Source organism: Capricornis sumatraensis, chromosome 5 (genome assembly GCF_032405125.1).
Source record: "Capricornis sumatraensis isolate serow.1 chromosome 5, serow.2, whole genome shotgun sequence".
NCBI lineage: Eukaryota > Metazoa > Chordata > Mammalia > Artiodactyla > Bovidae > Capricornis > Capricornis sumatraensis.
In genome coordinates this window covers 54,019,312-54,037,902 of record NC_091073.1, presented here as the reverse complement: position 1 = coordinate 54,037,902, position 18,591 = coordinate 54,019,312, and the positions used below count along the sequence as shown (strand labels likewise).

Here is an 18,591-nt window from a genome sequence, read left to right as displayed (position 1 = left end):
AACTTATATGCAGCGTACATCATGAGAAATGCTGGGCTGGAAGAAGCACAAGCTGGAATCAAGATTGCCAGGAGAAATATCAATCACCTCAGATATGCAGACGACACCACCCTTATGACAGAAAGTGAAGAAGAACTAAAAAGCCTCTTGATGAAAGTGAAAGAGGAGAGTGGAAAAGTTGGCTTAAAGCTCAACATTCAGAAAACAAAGATCATGGCATCCAGTCCCATCACTTCATGGGAAATAGATGGGGAAACAGTGGAAACAGTGTCAGACTTTATTTTTGGGGGCTCCAAAATCACTGCAGATGGTGACTGCAGCTATGAAATGAAAAGACACTTAGTCCTTGGAAGAAAAGTTATGACCAACCTAGTTAGCATATTCAAAAGCAGAGACATTACTTTGCTGACTAAGGTCCGTCTAGTCAAAGCTATGGTTTTTCCTGTGGTCATGTGTGGATGTGAGAGTTGGACTGTGAAGAAGGCTGAGCACCGAAGAATTGATGCTTTTGAACTGTGGTGTTGGAGAAGACTCTTGAGAGTCCCTTGGACTGCAAGGAGATCCAACCAGTCCATTCTGAAGGAGATCAGCCCTGGGTGTTCTTTGGAAGGAATGATGCTGAAGCTGAAACTCCAGTACTTTGGCCACCTCATGCGAAGAGTTGACTCATTGGAAAAGACTCTGATGCTGGGAGGGATTGGGGGCAGGAGAAGAAGGGGACGACAGAGGATGAGATGGCTGGATGGCATCACTGACTCGATGGATGTGAGTCTGAGTGAACTCCAGGAGTTGGTGATGGACAGGGAGGCCTGGCGTGCTGCGATCCATGGGGTCACAAAGAGTTGGACACGACTGAGTGACTGAACTGAACTGAACAGTGAAAACTTGGAAAGGAACAATTGGAGATTCTAACTGTGTAGAGAACTGAAGACTAGGAGATAATATAAAAGTGAGTCCCACAAAACCCAGGATTTTAAGGAAACTGCAGTTGCATGGATATAATTCTGCTGTTTTAGTTTAGTTGGTAGAATTTTGCTGTCCTGATATAATCTCTTATGGAAACATTTAAAGCCAAATTTTACAGACCATGAGAACTAAGAGAAATTGCTCTGAAGGTGCCAAAATTACAACATCTAATAAATCTTTGAACTGGTATATCATGCATATTGTTAATGTTCAAAACACCATAAAACCAATAGCAAAGAAGAAATGTTTTCCCAGTGTAGAATTACACAATTATTCAGTTACAATTATTACAGTATAATAGCCCTTGAAAAGAAAACTCAACACATAGCCTTCTAACCACCTAAAATTTCACATTTTCATAGAGAAACAAAAAATTTTAAGCTGCCTCCATGACCTCTTCCCTAGGCTATTAAGCGAGAATCATGATTCCCTTTTAGAATCTGAAACTCTTCAACTATGGTAAAATTGAAACTGTTGTTCATTACTTAAACTACCATTTCTTTTCTTTTTAAGGTATTAGCAACAGCTTTGCCTACATGCAATGTGTATTTCCAGCAACAAGGAGATGATTTCATAATTGACAAAGGAAATATAATACTGAGAAAAAATCAGCAAAGCATACCAGCAGATGAACAGAATGAGGTAAACCATTTCCTCAGGGTCATTGTCTATTCTGCTAGAAGCAAATAACCTGGGTAGTGCACTCAGAACCATGGCTGCCTCGTGTCTGTGCTCAGTCACTCTAAGCTCTTATTATCCTCAGGAACAGAGTGAAGGAAAGGAAGAAGCACACTCAAAGTCACTAGAGCCTCTGGGGCAAACTTCTTGAGCTTTATTTCTCTACAGAGTGAAAACTCTGGGAAAGTAAGATTCTGGAGAGTTGAAGAGTCAGACCGTGCACTCATATTTCTTGTCTTTTTAGAAAGGAGAGGTACAGTGCTGAGAAATGGCTGTCTTCCTAGTTGAAGACAAAGGACATGTTGGTGTCCCTGAGGATGCTGTGTGACTATGCTCTTGATTCTGAAATAGCTATAGTTGATTAGTGCTGGTATGAGCGACAGGGTAATGCTGCCTCCTCAGGGCCCTGCCTCCAATAGCTTCTGCAGGCTAGAAGAGACCAGAAAACCCTGTGGCCATTCAACTGCTAATTAATTGAAGGCAGAATAACTTTAGGTCTATTTGTTCATTCATTATGCCGGGGTCTTTACCGAGCATTCCTGTGTGTTTGCGTGAAGGGACCGGTTGGAAAAGCAAAAGAAAGCAGATGTTGGCTGTCCTGTTCATACAACCAGCATTTGAAACAGTTCTTTATGCCTAAGAGACTTTCTTGATTGAAAGAATGAAAACAGAAATACCTAGACATAGAAAGCCTGCCCTTGAGATTGTTGTGGAAGAAATGAGGCATGTATACAGACAATGAATGCATTTCAGGGTGGGGTGCATGAAGAGGTGCACAAAACATGTCACGAATTCCCCTTAGGGAAAACCACCTCCAGCTGAGAGGGTCAGAGAAGGCTTCATGAGTGGTGGTCCTCCGTTCAGGCCCACATGCACGGCAAAGCAGTTTTGCTCTTCTACGTGTCTCTGTCCCCATGCCACCTGTCCGTAAAGCCTTTTCTGACTCCAGGCATCTCAAGCTGAAGTCCACTTGAAAAAGAAGGGTTGGGAGTGCTCTTGTTCCCAGTGGCACAGCTCAGTGAAGTTCCTGATTTTACTGCACAGAAGTATCACCCAGGGAACTTGTTTAGAATGCAGATGCTAGGGCCTTCCACTTGAGATGCTGAATCGGGGAATCTGACTAGTGTCATGAAACCTGCATATTTTTTCAAGTAACTCCATAGCCACATTGGACTCCTATACTGGACAGTGCAGATAAGGAACATTTTCATTATTGCAGGAAGTTCAGTTAGACAGTGTTGCTCTAGAGCGGTGAGGCTCAATTTGGAACCTGCAGAGAGTTTAGGAAAACATAGATACATTTTGTGATCTTCAATTGGATTTAGATATTTGAGAAGTTTGGCATAATGATTTTTTTTAATAAATACTTTTTGGATCATTTGGGGGAAAAAAGAAATCTTCCTGTTTGCCAAGCACCCTAATAATATGAGTGATCCCTGGAAGCACTTTGAGAAACACTGTTGTAAGCAGCCACAGACTCCTCTCCTGACTCTCATCTGAAACAACTACTTCTGTATTACTCACTTGGAAAACTTGTAGTCATCCCTTAAGACCTGATTCAGACTTGTCTTTCCGTGACATTCGTTACCCTAACATCCGGACATAAGTAATTGTTTCCATCTTTAGGGTCCCATAGGTCAGTAATTTTCAAACTGCAGGTCATATCTGTTGGTAAGTAGGTCATGCAATCAATTGACTGGATCAATTTAGTACAATAAAAGACTATAAAGCAAGGGCATATTTTTTGGTGAAACTTTTACATGAGTGTGTGTGTGCATATATGTACACCCTAAATCACTGCCTTAGGTTGGGTTCCCTAGAAACAGAGACTGCAACAGAGGTCTGAAGCATGTGCTTTACTGAAGGAGTGCTCATCAGGAGAAACCTGTCAGGAAGGTGGGCAGGAGGCTGGGGAGGGGGAAAGTGAGGCAAGGATGGCATCTAGGGTAGTCTAGCATTGCCTGCTTCCCTGGGGAAACTCTGAAGCACACATGGCTCCACAGAGTTGTCCTCCACTGAGGCCTCTGGGCTGGCCTGTTGTATTCTCATGTCAGGCAGTCATGGCTACAGACTGCCAGGGCAGACCCAGGTCACCTCCCAAGTGAGGCAGCTCCCTTCAGCCAAGGGCAGTTCTCGAAAGAAGGGAGCAGTGGTGAGACATAGCAGCGAACGGTCCCAGGAACTGGTGGCAAGATAGAGTTGTCCAATAAAGGGAACCAGGCAGCACACCAAGAGCATCATTTCCAGCTCACTCCTGGCATGCTCAGACCCATGGGCAGGGCCAGGGAAAAATAGAAATTAAATGCAGAGCCCCCTGATTGAGAAATCAGGGGGACTCCCCTTGTGGGCCTCTAGCTAGGACTCCATCCTTCTACTGCAGGGTGTATGGGTTTGATCCCTGACAGGGAAACTAAGATCCTGAATGATGCACAGCCAAACAGAAAATAGGGAAGGGGCCCCTTGAAGATAGTGAAATATAAATTTACTTTCTTCCATAGTCTCTCTCAACTTGTCAAAATACTTTATATGCTATTTAATGTCATTCTAAGTAAAGAAATAGTAAACATTTTAATTATTAGCATGAATTATACTATTCATCTCCATAGCATGCAATGCCAATTTAATTGCAAACATAAGAGCACTGAATTCATACACATAATCATTGAAATTACACAATTTTTATTTTGGAGTCATATACATATATATGTATGTATGTGTATATACAGGAGAAGGAAATGGCAACCCACTCCAGTATTCTTGCCTGGAAAAATCCGATGGACAGAGGAGCCTAGCAGGCTACAGTCCATGGAGTCGCAAAGAGTCAGACACACTTTAGTGACGATACCATCACCATGCATGTATATTTAATTCTTCCTAGAATAACCGGAATGCTGCACAAAACTAACTCGGCTGTTATTTCACGTCTTCGTATGTGTTTGACCAACAGTACCTTCAGCTTATTGATGAGTAAGGAGGGACTGAAAGGAAAAGAAACTCTGAGTTGCCTATTGTCCTTTTTCCTTCTAGTTATCATTTTCAGTGTAAGTAGCTGGCTGACACAAGGAAGTAACATGAATAATGTGTTTCTTAGAATGTCATTCCCTTCTTTCTGCTTTCAAAGAAATTTCTGGTTGGAACAGAAAACGCAGCTTCTTGGAGCTGTTGGCACCCCTGCTTACTTAGTCATAGATGTAACACTAACTTTGAGCTACCTCTGAGTCTCACTGAATGCCTAAGCGTAGGAGATCCGTTTGAATCCCATGCTCATGGGCATTGTGTGCCCTGCATGCAAATGAGGTAGCAAGGAAGAAGACACACGCTGCGCATATACCTTCTGTCCTTGTGCATGCTCCATTGTCCCAAGACATTTCACTTAAGAAACAACTTCGTAAATCTTAATTATTTCAAGATGATAAGATCAGAGCATTAAACCAAGCATGGGGTCCTTCTAAGCATGGGGCCCCATGCAGCTGCACAGGCCATATGCCCATGAAGCTAACTCTACCCGTTTGCTTCTTAAGCTCACTCTGTGCAGGAGTGTGACCATCCAGCAGCTTTAAAGTAGTGAAATTATCTGTCCCTACCCAAGAATTAAGACATCTAATCCCATAGAGCCTGGAGTTGCCAGCACAAGAAATTCATGGTCACTGAAAATGACGGTGAATTTGGATACTTCCAATTCATTCCCAAACCTGTGCTTTCTCCCTCCTGGGGCCATAGCATCACATAAAGACCGTTGGTTTATGTACTCCTCCTTCCCCATCTCATAACATGTCATTTCCAAGCCAGTAGAGCTGATGGATCTTTTAGGGGCCCCGTCCCACTGCTATCTCAAGTTAGCATCTTCTGGATGCCATGGTTTGTGTAGGAACAGTGAATCCCAAAGTCGCATGACCACTGATAGCTTTTACTGTAAAGTGGATCCTTTGGGCTGAGGAAGTTGTGTTTTCCCGCACTGGTAAAATAGACATTCTGGGAGCCATCAGAGCGTAGGGGTGCTGACCGGACCATAGGGTGATTCTCACTGATGTTATGGAAGACCACGTAACATTGCCATAGACCAAAGAACCCTCTTCACTGTCCTTCAAATAGGGGATCAGTATGATATTTTATGGAACATCTGGTTGGTCCAGATTCTTTTGGACTATGCTGTTACAGCAAGCAAGAGAATTAACAACTTTGGGGCAAGACTAAATATATACAATATACACTACTGCCCATCCCAAGCAAATATAAATTGTTTCTCTTCCTTTTCATTTCAGTAGCTGCATATCACATACCAGAGTGTACACTCTGGTGTTGATACACTCTGGTCATGATATTCCATCCATCATAATGTCTGCAAGTGGGGCTACAATTTGGTTATGCTTGTATTAAATTTGTAATGTGGATGTGATATGGGACCCACCAAGTCTTGAGAGTGGCGCTTTGAGGACACCTCTGATTTGCAATATTGGTTTTTATTTACTTTCTTGGCTTGGTGTGTGGGGTGGGCAATGGAGGATGGGCATTTCTCAAGCTTTTACTCGACATTTCCTACCATAAGAGGACTAACCCTACAGATCAGAGAATCAATGCCAACTGCTAAGCAGGTACATTCCAACAGTCCAGATTTCTGTCAATTCACACTTGATCACTTTTTTAAAAAGCTCTTCAATTGATTGTTTAACACTTCATTTATTTGTTTCTGGCTGCACCAGCCTTTCACTGCTGTGCACAGGCTTTCTCTAGTTGCAGCAAGCAGGGGCTACTCTCTGGTTGCAGTGCACAGGATTCTTATTGCAGTGGCTTCTCTTGTTGCGGAGCACAGGCTTCTAGGTGCCCAGGCTTCAGTTGCTGAGGCACATGAGCTTAGTTGCCCCATGGCATGTGGGATCTTCCCTGACCAGGGATTGAACCTGGGTCCCCTGCATTGGCAGGAAGATTTTTAACCACTGGACCACCAGGAAAGTCCCTTGATCACTGTCGATTATATATATTAAGCAATATTTTGTTGACTGCTCATTTGTCATGCTTCTAGGAACATCTGCTAATCATCTTCATAGAAGGTTCCCATAGGTCAGGCCACCTTGTCTCCTATCCCAGCTTTGCTACGCATTATATTTATACTCATCTTGCTTTTGAGAGTTAAATGTTCCCTGGCCTTTGATAATCTGTGATTGTGTCCTCTGCACTGCTACTAAGGAGCTCAGATTTATGATGGTTTGTCTTACCACCCTACAGAAGGTGCACAGTCCTCAGCTTCTCAGTGATCCTGGTGGCCCCCTCACCAGTTCATTCTTCACTCTCTTGACAAATGGAGCATAGTCAGTAGATGGGTTTTCCAGCCTTGGACTTTACATCCATTCTAGCACCCATAGTTCTTTGAGCCTTGTGGCCCATCCTCCCCAGGCTGCTACAGCAGTTCTGGCAGCTCTGCTTCAGTACTCTGAACCACAGCTTTTGCCAAGCTTCTAAGAACTACTCCAGCAATATATTAGTTCATCTCGCAGGGCTCCAGGGCCCTTGCCAAGCAGCTAAATCCTGTATTACCAGTGACCCCAAACAAACAAGCTCTCTTTACCTGGTTTCATAGTCTGGCCCCTTGGTCTGACACCCGTCATGATCCATGCCCAGCCATCCTCTCCCAGTTGCTACTTGTTTCGTGTTAAGCAGGTCTCTCTAGGAGATCCAGCACACCATGATGAAATTTGACCCTGATTATTAGGCAAGTGCTCAGGGGGGCAGATGCTGAGGAATATACTTGTTTTCTTTTAAGGCACCTGCATCATTTGAGATTTGTGGATAGTCTTCAAATGAGGCAGGAATGGAGGCAGACTGGGGGAGGGCTCTTTTCTAATAAGGGTGAGCGGACTACATACATAGTCCAAAGTGCTCAGAAGAACCTCATGGTTCATGGTTCTCATGTACATCACTCATGTCTTAAGACCCCCCTGATTCCCTGTGAAGGGAAGCTCTGACTTTGGCATGGGTGACTTACCCAGGCTGAGAAGTGAGCCCTCCCTGAAGTTCTACAACTTTTCCAATAAAGTATCATGCCTGGTCTTGGATTTTTCCTACCCTCTCACGAAAAGAGATGGGAGTCTCTTTATTTTATTTTTGGTTGTGCTGTGCAGCATGTGGGCCCTTAGTTCCTCAACCAGGGATCAAACCCACGCCCGCTGCATTGGAAGTGCAGGGTCTTAACCATGGTCCACCAGGGAAGTCCCAAGAGTCTCTTTAAACGCTGCCAAGAAGCCCTTCTGATTCTCACACTTGACTGTAAATTGCCCTGAGGCTTCCATCTTCATCAAATGCACCAATGACAACCAATAGTAGCCATCTGGGCCCACAGTCCTTAAAACCCATATCTGTCGATGCCAGAAATATTGCTCATGTCAGAGCCTCCCCTTCCCTCTTTATCCTGTCCCAGTTTGCCCAAGATCACAGTTTTAGCAATGGCTCTGCTGCCCCACAAGGGTCATCAATACATGTTACCCACTGAGGTCCTCGTTGCCACCTGAAGAGTAAATTATTCTCCTCCAGGAACGCATCTTCGAGTCTACTTTTAGGTACACTGTCTGCTACCAACTATTTCAGGTCAGGGGCCCTAGAAACAGAGCCTGAAACTGGAGTCATGTGCAAGTGATTTACAAAGGCAGTCTTCTTTGGGAAAACTCTTTAAGAGAATGAAGGAAATAAGATGGAGGAGAAAGAGTCAGAGGTGGTCTCAGGCAAAGCAAACCTTGGATTGACCCATAGAGAAAGTCAGAAGCATAAACTGCAGATAAAGTTTTCCTACCTCTTGAGACCACAGGGCCAGCCTTTTATACCCTATCAGGCAGTCATTGGTGGTTTCCCTGGTGGCTCAGAGAGTAAAGAATCTGCCTGCAATGCAGGAGACCTGGGTTCGATTCCTTGGTTGGGAAGATCCCCTGGAGAAGGAAATGGCAACCCACTCCAGTATTCTTGCCTGGAAAATCCCATGGACAGAGGAGTCTGGCGAGCTACAGTCCATGGGATCACAAAGAATTGGACACGACTGAGCAACTAACACACAGGAAGTCATTGGCTGTGAGTTACCCTAGGCGTAGGGGTGGGAATGTGAGAGGGCAATTCTCCAGAGAAGGGGGCAAGGGTGAGCTGTTAGAAGTCACACTTATACAACAAATAGGGGATGGGTGTACCAACTAAGTAAAGAGGATCCCATGGGGCACCTACACTGTCTATTGCCATTTCTAAGATACTTTTAAATTTTTTATTATTTTACTATTTAAAAAATATTTTTATTTATTTGACTGCTCCAGGTCTTAGAACAGGTTCTTTAGTTGCAGCATGTAGGATCTAATTCCCCCACCCAGGGATCGAACCCAGGCCCCTCTACATTGGAAGCATGGAGTCTTAGCCAGTGAACCACCAGGGATGTCGCCAGAGTACTTTTTTAAAGTTTGAAAATGTTGCAGAATGAGTTTACACACACCTTCATCTCATTTCTTATTTACCTTAAACTCCTCTGTGGCAGGGATTCTAGTCTATTCATCTTTGCATCTGATTCAGAGGCTGGGATTGAATTGTTCCTAAGTAAACATTTGTCAAGTGAGGAGCAGTTTGTGGTAGATCACAGAGCAACTTGAACTTCAGGCTAAGTAATTTGGGCGTGAGGTTGTTGGCAGTGAGAACGCGTTTGAAATGCTCATTGGCAGCAGTGTGTGGTATGTATTGGACTAGAGGGACCACAGAGAGAACAGCCAAGACACTGTTGCAGCAACACAGGCAAAAAGTAAGAGAGAGGCAGAATTCCAGTGGAGGCTGGAAGTGTTGAGAGGCAGATGCAGAAGTCATCAAGGAAGTATTATCTACAGCGTCCAGATGGTCCCAGGCTGACATCCAGCATCGAGACCAGCAGGGCTGCTAATCAGCCAAGCGTGTGAGCAGTTTTGTACTCATGTGCCCCCACACAGATGGCAGAAGATCATTTCTCACATTTGCATGAAAGAAATATCTAGAAAAAACAAATCCATGTGGTTTTATCATTGTCATGCACAATTAGGCAAAATCCATGAAGTAGGCATGGGAATATTTTCTTTCCCTTCATATTTTGGCCAGAACTCCATAGTCATATCTGAGAAAAGCCAAGGTCACCAGTGTGGAATCACTCAGTTTATGACACATGGGGTACTTCACGTGCTGGCCAGTGATCTTGCTTTCCAAGTGATCATTCTATACAGTAACATATGTTCCACAGCTGCAGAATCAGCACTTTATTCTCCGTGGTATTCTGGGATGTGTCCTGGTTGGAATAATTTATCCGGGACCCAGATGGATCATATACACATCAAGAAATACATGAGGTTTTTTATTTTCTCTTCCAGCCCTTCACTCTAGGCAAAGTTGTGTTCATTCCTCTCCTATTTTAGAGCTCGGTGACTTCTGACCAACTGCCTGCTGTTTCCATCTTTCTCCGAGAGCCAGTTCCTGGGATGCCCGTTACATGGACAGGACCTGGATTTGCCAGGGTTCTCCCTGGGGCTGGTTTGAGATTTGCTGTGGGGAACAGCCCTGTTCCCATGGATTTCACAGTTGCCATTCGCTATGAAACTCGGGCATCCTTCAACTCCCCTTCTGTGCTGGTGGTTCCAAGCAGAAAGAAATACATTCTCAAGCTAAGTGTTTCCATTCCAGTCTTGCCTAGGTTCATCATAACAGGATTTGCAGAAAGTTGAACATCTGGAGAGCACTGTAAACCAAAGTGTTTCCTGAAGATATTAAAGCAACACAGGGAGCCATATGTACACACACATTATTCCATGGAGAGAAAGTAAAGCCGGAGCTACAGATTTAAGACACTAAGTCTAGGCAAGTGGTGATGAAATGTTTGTATAAGAATGATAAATAACTCAAATAATGCAAATCCTGCCCTCCTAGGACATTTTTCCCCCTGAAAGTGTAATAAACAACATATGTGCAGAGATTTAGACTCATGGGGATGCAGAAGAGGCATTTATTTGCACTTGGATTTTACCAGGAGACAAAAAGACAAACCAACCTGGTCCTCTTGCTTCTTCCCTTTCGAGCCCTTCCCCTGCCTTTTGAGAAATATCTGAGAAAGAAGAGAAACCAAATTAGAAAAACACTTGATCTAGAGTTTTCTTTGCATAATCTTTTCTTTGGTGGTCTGAAACTCCATAGACCATCTCCCCTGAAAAGTATTTTATGTGGCTGGGGGTGGTCTCAGAGCCCCCAGAGTCCCTCTGGGGACCACATTCTGAAAGGGCTCGTTGTCTGCTGTATGACCAGAGTGGATGGTCTACTTTGAAACTCTTAATATGACATACTTCTTAATTTCTCACTTAACAAATTAAAAGCAAGGAACTTGAAGGCACTTTGACATGATGAGTATGACAAAAACGTCATTTTTAAAAAAGATACATGTGTATAAACGTGTATGTATAAATATATATAAATTTTTGTATAGATAGAACATATCTCTGACAGCTTTAAAAAACTTTTCCAGATTGTGATACTTCTAGAGTTTAGATAATTAGCATATATGCACTCTCTCTCTCTCTATATATATATATATATGTATTTATACACATGTAAATATATCTGGTAATATGATATTAAAATTATTTAAAAAGGAATTATATAAATAATAAATTTATATAAGAATATTTATGAAAGAAATATATATATTTTTGTGAAAGATTCCTTTTTTTCCCTTAGTGCTGTGATCCAAGAACATGATGAATTAATTGACTCTTTGGGAGACAGATGTTAAAGATTGGACCTTAAGGGGATGTTCAGGGAGTTTGAGATGGACATGTGCACACAGCTGTATTTAAAATGGAAGACCAACAGGGTCCTACTGTTGAGCACAGGGAACTCTGCTTAGTGTTATATGGCAGCCTGCATGGGAGGGGAGTTTGGGGGAGAATGGATACATGTATAGGTATGACTGAGTCCCTTCACTGTTCACCTGAAACTATCACTACATTGTTTGTTAATTGGCTATATCCCAATACAAAATAAAAAGTTAAAAAAAAATTAAAAGATTAGACCTTCAAGAGTCCCAGGGGTTTTCTAGACCCAGGAATTACATCTATGGCCATAAACAATATTCTTTCTACCTGGATCATAATTCAAATACCAGAAAGTTAGGCCTGAGGGTGACTCTCTTCTCACAAATGCAAAACTCCATTTTCCAAGCAGACTTTGGGTTGCAAATTTATCCCGTGCACTACCCATTAGAAATATGTTGGTGCATGCATCCTCGCAGGAACATGCCCTTATGTGATGCCTGTCTAGTCTGCAGATGACTGGACCATCCAGATGGTGATTAACCCCATTGGAGCAAACAAGCACTGCACACACGAGACCCCACAGCCAAAGCCTCAGGCTTTACCAGCAGCTTCCAGGTATGCTTGGGGACCTGGCCTCAAATGCTGAAGAATTCTTAGAATGTTGTTTGTCTATCAGTATTTTGTAACCAGGATCTATGTGGGAGAAGAGGTGTATCAAAGGAGACTGTAATGTTTATTAAGTGTTTACTATATGCTACACTATGATTTACATTGAATATCACGTTGAATTTTCCTAACTCAGTGAGGTAGATATTGCTTTCACCAGATGAGGAGGAAACTGAGAACATTTCAATGACTTGCTCAAGTTTTATAGCTGATGTATAGCAGAACCAGGGCTCCAGCCCAGACAGCCTGACTCCGATCCTGAATGTTTGTTTTCTGTTCCCCTGGATGCCTGGAGATGTGAACAAACGAAATGCTACAAAAATAAGAGTACAATGTTCAGTTTGAGTTAGCTCAGCAGCCAAAAGTCTAGTTTTCAGGCCAGTAATTTTGCATTGGAGATTTGTGGCTGAATAAAACAGAAATCTTATTAATATTAGCCTGATAGATGGAAGGGAGTACACTTGCTCCATCCTTTCCCCAGAGCAGTCGTGACACCCCTTGGCCAGTTCCCAGGGTTTCGCTATGTGGCACAATCCTGTGGTAGAGCCAGAGAGTCTGAATGAACTGACCGCCCAACCCACCTGAGCTGGTCTAGATCTAAACCAAGCCTCCATCCGGCAGTGGAACCCGCTTCACAGCACACGTGGAACACACCAAATGCAATGGCTGCTTAGCTTATATAACTGTACTTTTGACACTGAATTTTTGCTTTATTTCTTTTAATACAGAATCATGCTACTTCCCACACCCATCTGTTTAGAACCAGATGTACAATATTCCCTTGATGTCTATTTTTCCCAGCCTTTGGAAGGAAGATTCAAGGCTCATTCACACATCCTGGTTGATTCTGTAAGTACTACAAAGCCTTGTGGATGCTTCCTTCTGAACTGAGTTCCGTTCTAATTGTACATGTAGGGTTGTACTTTGCAGTGTTTCATGAGAAATAGAAATCTATTTGTTTCATTATGAAAATCATCTCCTGTTTATGAAGGTCGTTGAATAACAATGGCAAATCTTCCAGAACACACTTGTCAGCCCCAGTTTGAAGTATTCTCCATATTCTATTGTTGAGACTTCATGACAACTCTGTGAGGGAAGTCTGTGTTTATTCCCATTTTACAGACAGAATTGAAGGAAAGGGTCACAGAGTTAGTGAGTGAGGAGTGAGAATTCAGAGCCAAAAGGCCTGATTTCAGCATCTCTGCCTGGAGCCACAGCTGTGTACTTGCATTATAGAAAGTTTGGGGAGACAGTCCACCAATAATTAATTACTTATTGTCATCTTGTAACTTTCCAATTTCTACCTATTATGCTTTTCTATCATTGTAATCAGAGTGCTCAGACAAGATTTTTTTTTCATGTTTTTTTTTTGGTACTTTATATTACATCATAAGCATTTTCTTCTGGTGCTTTTGTAAGCTTACCATTTTTAGGAACCATGCATAGTGTTGCCTTGAGTAACTTCTTTCATTGTTTTCCCCTCTAAATTTGGGCCACAGGTATTCATTCCAAACCTTTCATTCGGTCCACATCTTTAGGCTCAGTCCTGTCACTGGGCAGAGTTTAGACACTGAATAAGTTTACTTGATCTACTTACCTATTCCCCTACTTGTGGTCTTTAAGTTGCTTCTTTTTTTTATAACTCTGCATAGTTGGTATATTTTTTTAATAGTTTAAAATGCAGTCCTACTTTACCAAAATTTCATGGCTCTTGAAATCTGTCAAATTAATTTTCTGGTAGGTATTCATCAATTAATTTTCAGGATCATCAGTAATGCATGAAAGTGCCAGTTTCATCCCACCATTAGCAGAATTGTACAGAATTGTGTGAGATTTTTAAAAATTTTGTGGATAAAAATCAAATTGCTTTGTTAAATTTTGTTTTTAAATATCTGCGAGAATCTCCTAATATCGTGATTTAATTGGCATACTACAACCCTACCAATGTTTATTGCAACACAGACACGCCTTGTTTGTTTACGTATTATCTATGCTGCTTTCAAGCTCCAAAGGCACCACTGAGTATTTGCAGCAGAGATCTTATGATCATAAAGCCAAAATATTAACTATCTGGCCTTCCTGGATTTAAAAAAAAAATTTAACTGGCAGAAAATTGCTTTACAATGTTTTATTGGTTTCTGCTGTGCAACAACTCGAATCAGTCATTCATATATATACACATACATATGCGTACGTATATGTGAATATGAATATATATCCCCTCCCTCTTGAGCCTTCCTTCTGTCCTCTACTATCTGATCTTTATAGGAAGTTTGCCAACCCCTGATTTAATTAGCTATATATAAGTATATACATATGTATATATCTCTCTCCATATTTTGTGTATTGTATCTCTAAACTTCAGTTTATAACTATTGAACACTTTTAATTTACAAGCTAGAACTTCTTAATTTCATTATCTATTATAGAATTTAGTATGGGGCAGGTATATCTTGGATTTGTATTTAGCAAGTTCAGCTATTATAACATTTTTAAAAGGCCATTATTTAAGATTATTTCATCAAAGATGGGACTGCAAGATTTAGGAAAGAAAGGAAGGAAGGAAAGAGGGAGAGATGGAGGGAGGAAAGATACAGGGCACCCAGTTACATTTGCATATGACATAAATATGTGCCAAATATTGCCCTCAAATATTACTTGAGACATACTAAAAAATTATTCACTGTTTCTCTGAAATTCAATATAATTGAAATGAAAAGTGGAAGCCAACTCCTGAATGGGAAATGTAAACTGTCATGATTTCGCTAACCCATATAATTCATATTCTGACGAGGAACTTTAAATAGAACTGGGCTCATGAACCAACATGTGAGTTACAAAGAAAGAGAATCAAATCCAACAGGTTTAATTAAGGGGAAAAAACCCTAACAGGTGGGAACCCAGGCAGAGAAAAGAAAGGGAAAGGAAGAAAATAAGGATTCCTAGTAACAAAGGGATGTTATTATTGTAATCATTAACAGTCATGAAACTTACATTTATGAGATCCAAGTTACTTCTCATTTTAAATCCATGTCCTAAATATCTCTAAAGTTTATAAATTCCAAAGTAATCACTGGATGCTGTGTTAAATGCATCCATCAAATTGTCCATTCATCACTCATTCTCTGAGGGTACAACCAGGCACTGTGCTGATTCCTGAGGGGGAAAAAATCTGGTTCTTGCCCTCAACACATCCTCAGCCTGATATAGAAGACAGCGTGTAAACAAAACCACCGCAATGATGTTTGATAGGTGTAGAATATACATGGACAATTTGAAATTAACTAAAAATAGGTCCATTTGGTCAATTATCAAGTGATCATTCTCTTACATATAGTCATGAAAAATCCTAAAACCAAAATAAAAATTAAGAGAGCCACCAGATCTTGGCAAACTGTCCAAAACCCCAGAAGAGGCCTTTAGTCCTCATTTTAGAGTGAGATTCCTTATAAGCAGAGATTCAGGTGCTCCTGATTTGAGGTGCTCATTGGGAAAGAGGAGTGAGGAGACAGCAGAAGGAACTCAGCCAGGATGGGCTCAGGGAGCTCTGGGGCATGAACTGCCCCATGGGTTGGTTCCACATGGAGGTGAGGGGTAGGGTTTTGTGTGCCCGGGTCATCATCAGCTACAGGCTCCCACCCCACCCCTTGCCCCCTGGGAGTACACCCACTCCTGGACACTGACTGAGTCCAATTCTCTGGAGAAGGGAACAGCTGTGAGCTTTCAGCATCCAGTGCCACAGCAGCTGGTGGGTGGGGAGATCTAAGCAGGGCACCTGCAATGTCCCCGAGAGTCCCTGACCCAGGATGACAGTAGGAGAAAATCCTTGCACATTATGATTACAGACTAAAGCAATTCTGCTGTTCTGAGAAATACTTGATTGCTTGGAATTTGACCCTCTCTAAGTTCATTCTCCTCTGTAACCTGATTAACTGAGATGCATTACCAAGAAAACCAGAGGAGCGCTGTGTTCAACCCTTCTGCACAAATATCTTTTGTTTATGAGTCAGTTCATTTTTTTTTCAGTCGCCCTAACTACATGATAGGTGCGTCCATAAAAATGTGCTGAGACTCAAACGTAGATAATGCATTCTAGAATATAAAACTGGCATTCTTCTTTTAAACCCTGGGATGGACTGTAGTTGGTAATATAAAGTCCTTAGAAGTTTCTAGGCGAAGTGAGTCGGCATTATAAACCTCTGCAGCTAACAGGAACTCTTGTCATCTGTTCCATCGGCTTGGCACCAAGAATGGCCAGCTCTTAAACCAACTCTGACCAAGAACTGTAAACAGCAGTCCTGGATTGGCTGTCCTCAGTCCTAAGCCTAACCCATCTGGTTTCCTTCTGAGTGTCACCCTGCTTGGTTTGTGTTTGGAGAATGCAGAGTTGTTTTAGTAGCAACTTAAAGATACAATAATACTAAGAATGCATGTATACTTCTTTACTGCAGAATTTTTAATAAGCATTTACTGAAAATTAGCCACTGGGGTAGGCATAGGTGTAAGACAGACTAGAACCTTCCTTGCCGTCACCAGGGCTGACGCTCTAAGGAGGAGATGTAGGCAGTTACGCAGAAGTGGCAGCCCAGTCATGCAGATACTGGGAGTTGTGACAGGTCCTTTGGTTTGGCTCAGGCAGTGGCTCTAAATGTCAGCTGACACAACCTTCCCTTCTTATTACAAATATTTTGTATCACTCTTTCCTATCCTCCAGTGAAATTCACAGGAATTGTAGTCTACCTGAACACACAACTTCTAAATACTATCAGTGTTATGTGCAAACACAAAGGTGAAATAAAAGGGAAGTAATTTATGGAGCTATAGTATGTCCTTCAATATGGACATGCATGGACATGAACACACTGGGAGACAGTGAAGTGTGGAGATGCTCATACGTGTAGAATCACTACATATGAGACAGCCATGCAAGCAGGTGTGTTGTAAAAATGTTTAACATGTTTTAAAAACACAGGGTAAAGCTTTCAACTCATAACTATAAACAGAATCCTCCTTCATGGATCTTCGGTGAAACATTCAAAAGCTATCAGAGACATGAGATGATTTTCCTTTTTGTGAGAATGTCTAGCATTTGTGATCTCCACCCACTAAATGCCAGTCACACACCTCACCCAATTACCTTGACAACCAAAATTACCCCTTGGAATTTCTAAAATGCCCCATGTGGGTGGGTACCTCCCACATAGAGAACCAGTGAGCTGAGAGGTCAAGGAGCAGCAGAATGAAAAGAGATGTGACTTAGATATCCTAAGGCGATGGGAAGTCACTGAAACTTTGAAGAAGGAATGTTATCTGAATAGACTGCCTTTCAAAAGGTTGCTGTGGCAATAGGGAAGAAAATTGATGACGGAGGGGAGACAAAAATGGAAGACTTGAGAACCCCATGAACAGTATGAAAAGGCAATATGATAGGATACCAAAAGAGGAACTCCCCAGGTCATTAGGTGCCCAGTATGCTACTGGAGATCACAGGAGAAATAACTACAGAAAGAACGAAGGGATGGAGCCAAAGCAAAAACAATACCCAGTTGTGGATGTGACTGGTGATAGAAGCAAGGTCCGATGCTGTAAAGAGCAATATAGCATAGGAACCTGGAATGTCAGGTCCATGAATCAAGGCAAATTGGAAGTGGTCAAACAAGAGATGCAAGGGTGAACGTCGACATTCTAGGAATCAGTGAACTAAAATGGACTGGAATGGGTGAATTTAACTCAGATGACCATTATATCTAGTACTGTGGGCAGGAATCCCTCAGAAGAAATGGAGTAGCCATCATGGTCAACAAAAGAGTCTGAAATGCAGTACTTGGATGCAATCTCAAAAATGACAGAATGATCTCTGTTCATCTCCAAGGCAAACCATTTGATATCAGAGTAATCCAAGTCTATGCCCCAACCAGTAATGCTGAAGAAGCTGAAGTTGAACGGTTCTATGAAGACCTACAAGACCTTTTAGAACTAACACCCAAAAAAGATGTCCTTTTCATTATAGGGGACTGGAATGCAAAAGTAGGAAGTCAAGAAACACCTGGAGTAACAGGCAAATTTGGCCTTGGAATGTGGAGTGAAGCAGGGCAAAGACTAATAGAGTTTTGCCAAGAGAACGCACTGGTCATAGCAAACACCCTCTTCCAACAACACAAGAGAAGACTCTACACATGGACGTCACCAGATGGTCAACACCAAAATCAGATTGATTATATTCTATGCCCAAAGATGGAGAAGCTCTATACAGTCAACAAAAACAAGACCAGGAGCTGACTGTGGCTCAGACTGTGAACTCCTTATTACCAAATTCAGACTTAAATTGAAGTAGGGAAAACCACTAGACCATTCAGGTATGACCTAAATCAAATCCCTTATGATTATACAGTGGAAGTGAGAAATAGATTTAAGGGCCTAGATCTGATAGATAGAGTGCCTGATGAACTATGGACAGAGGTTCGTGACATTGTACAGGAGACAGGGATCAAGACCATCC

General features: G+C 42.0%; 1 protein-coding gene across 1 annotated transcript in view; it reads left to right on the top strand.

The window, feature by feature from the left end:
* The window catches only part of LAMB4 (laminin subunit beta 4), a 114,493-nt gene that overhangs the window by 39,962 nt on the left and 55,940 nt on the right, over positions 1-18,591 (top strand). The window contains 3 exon segments of the mRNA XM_068972397.1: positions 10,041-10,226; positions 11,932-12,041; positions 12,821-12,941. Coding sequence (XP_068828498.1) covers positions 10,041-10,226; positions 11,932-12,041; positions 12,821-12,941 — 417 coding nt within the window.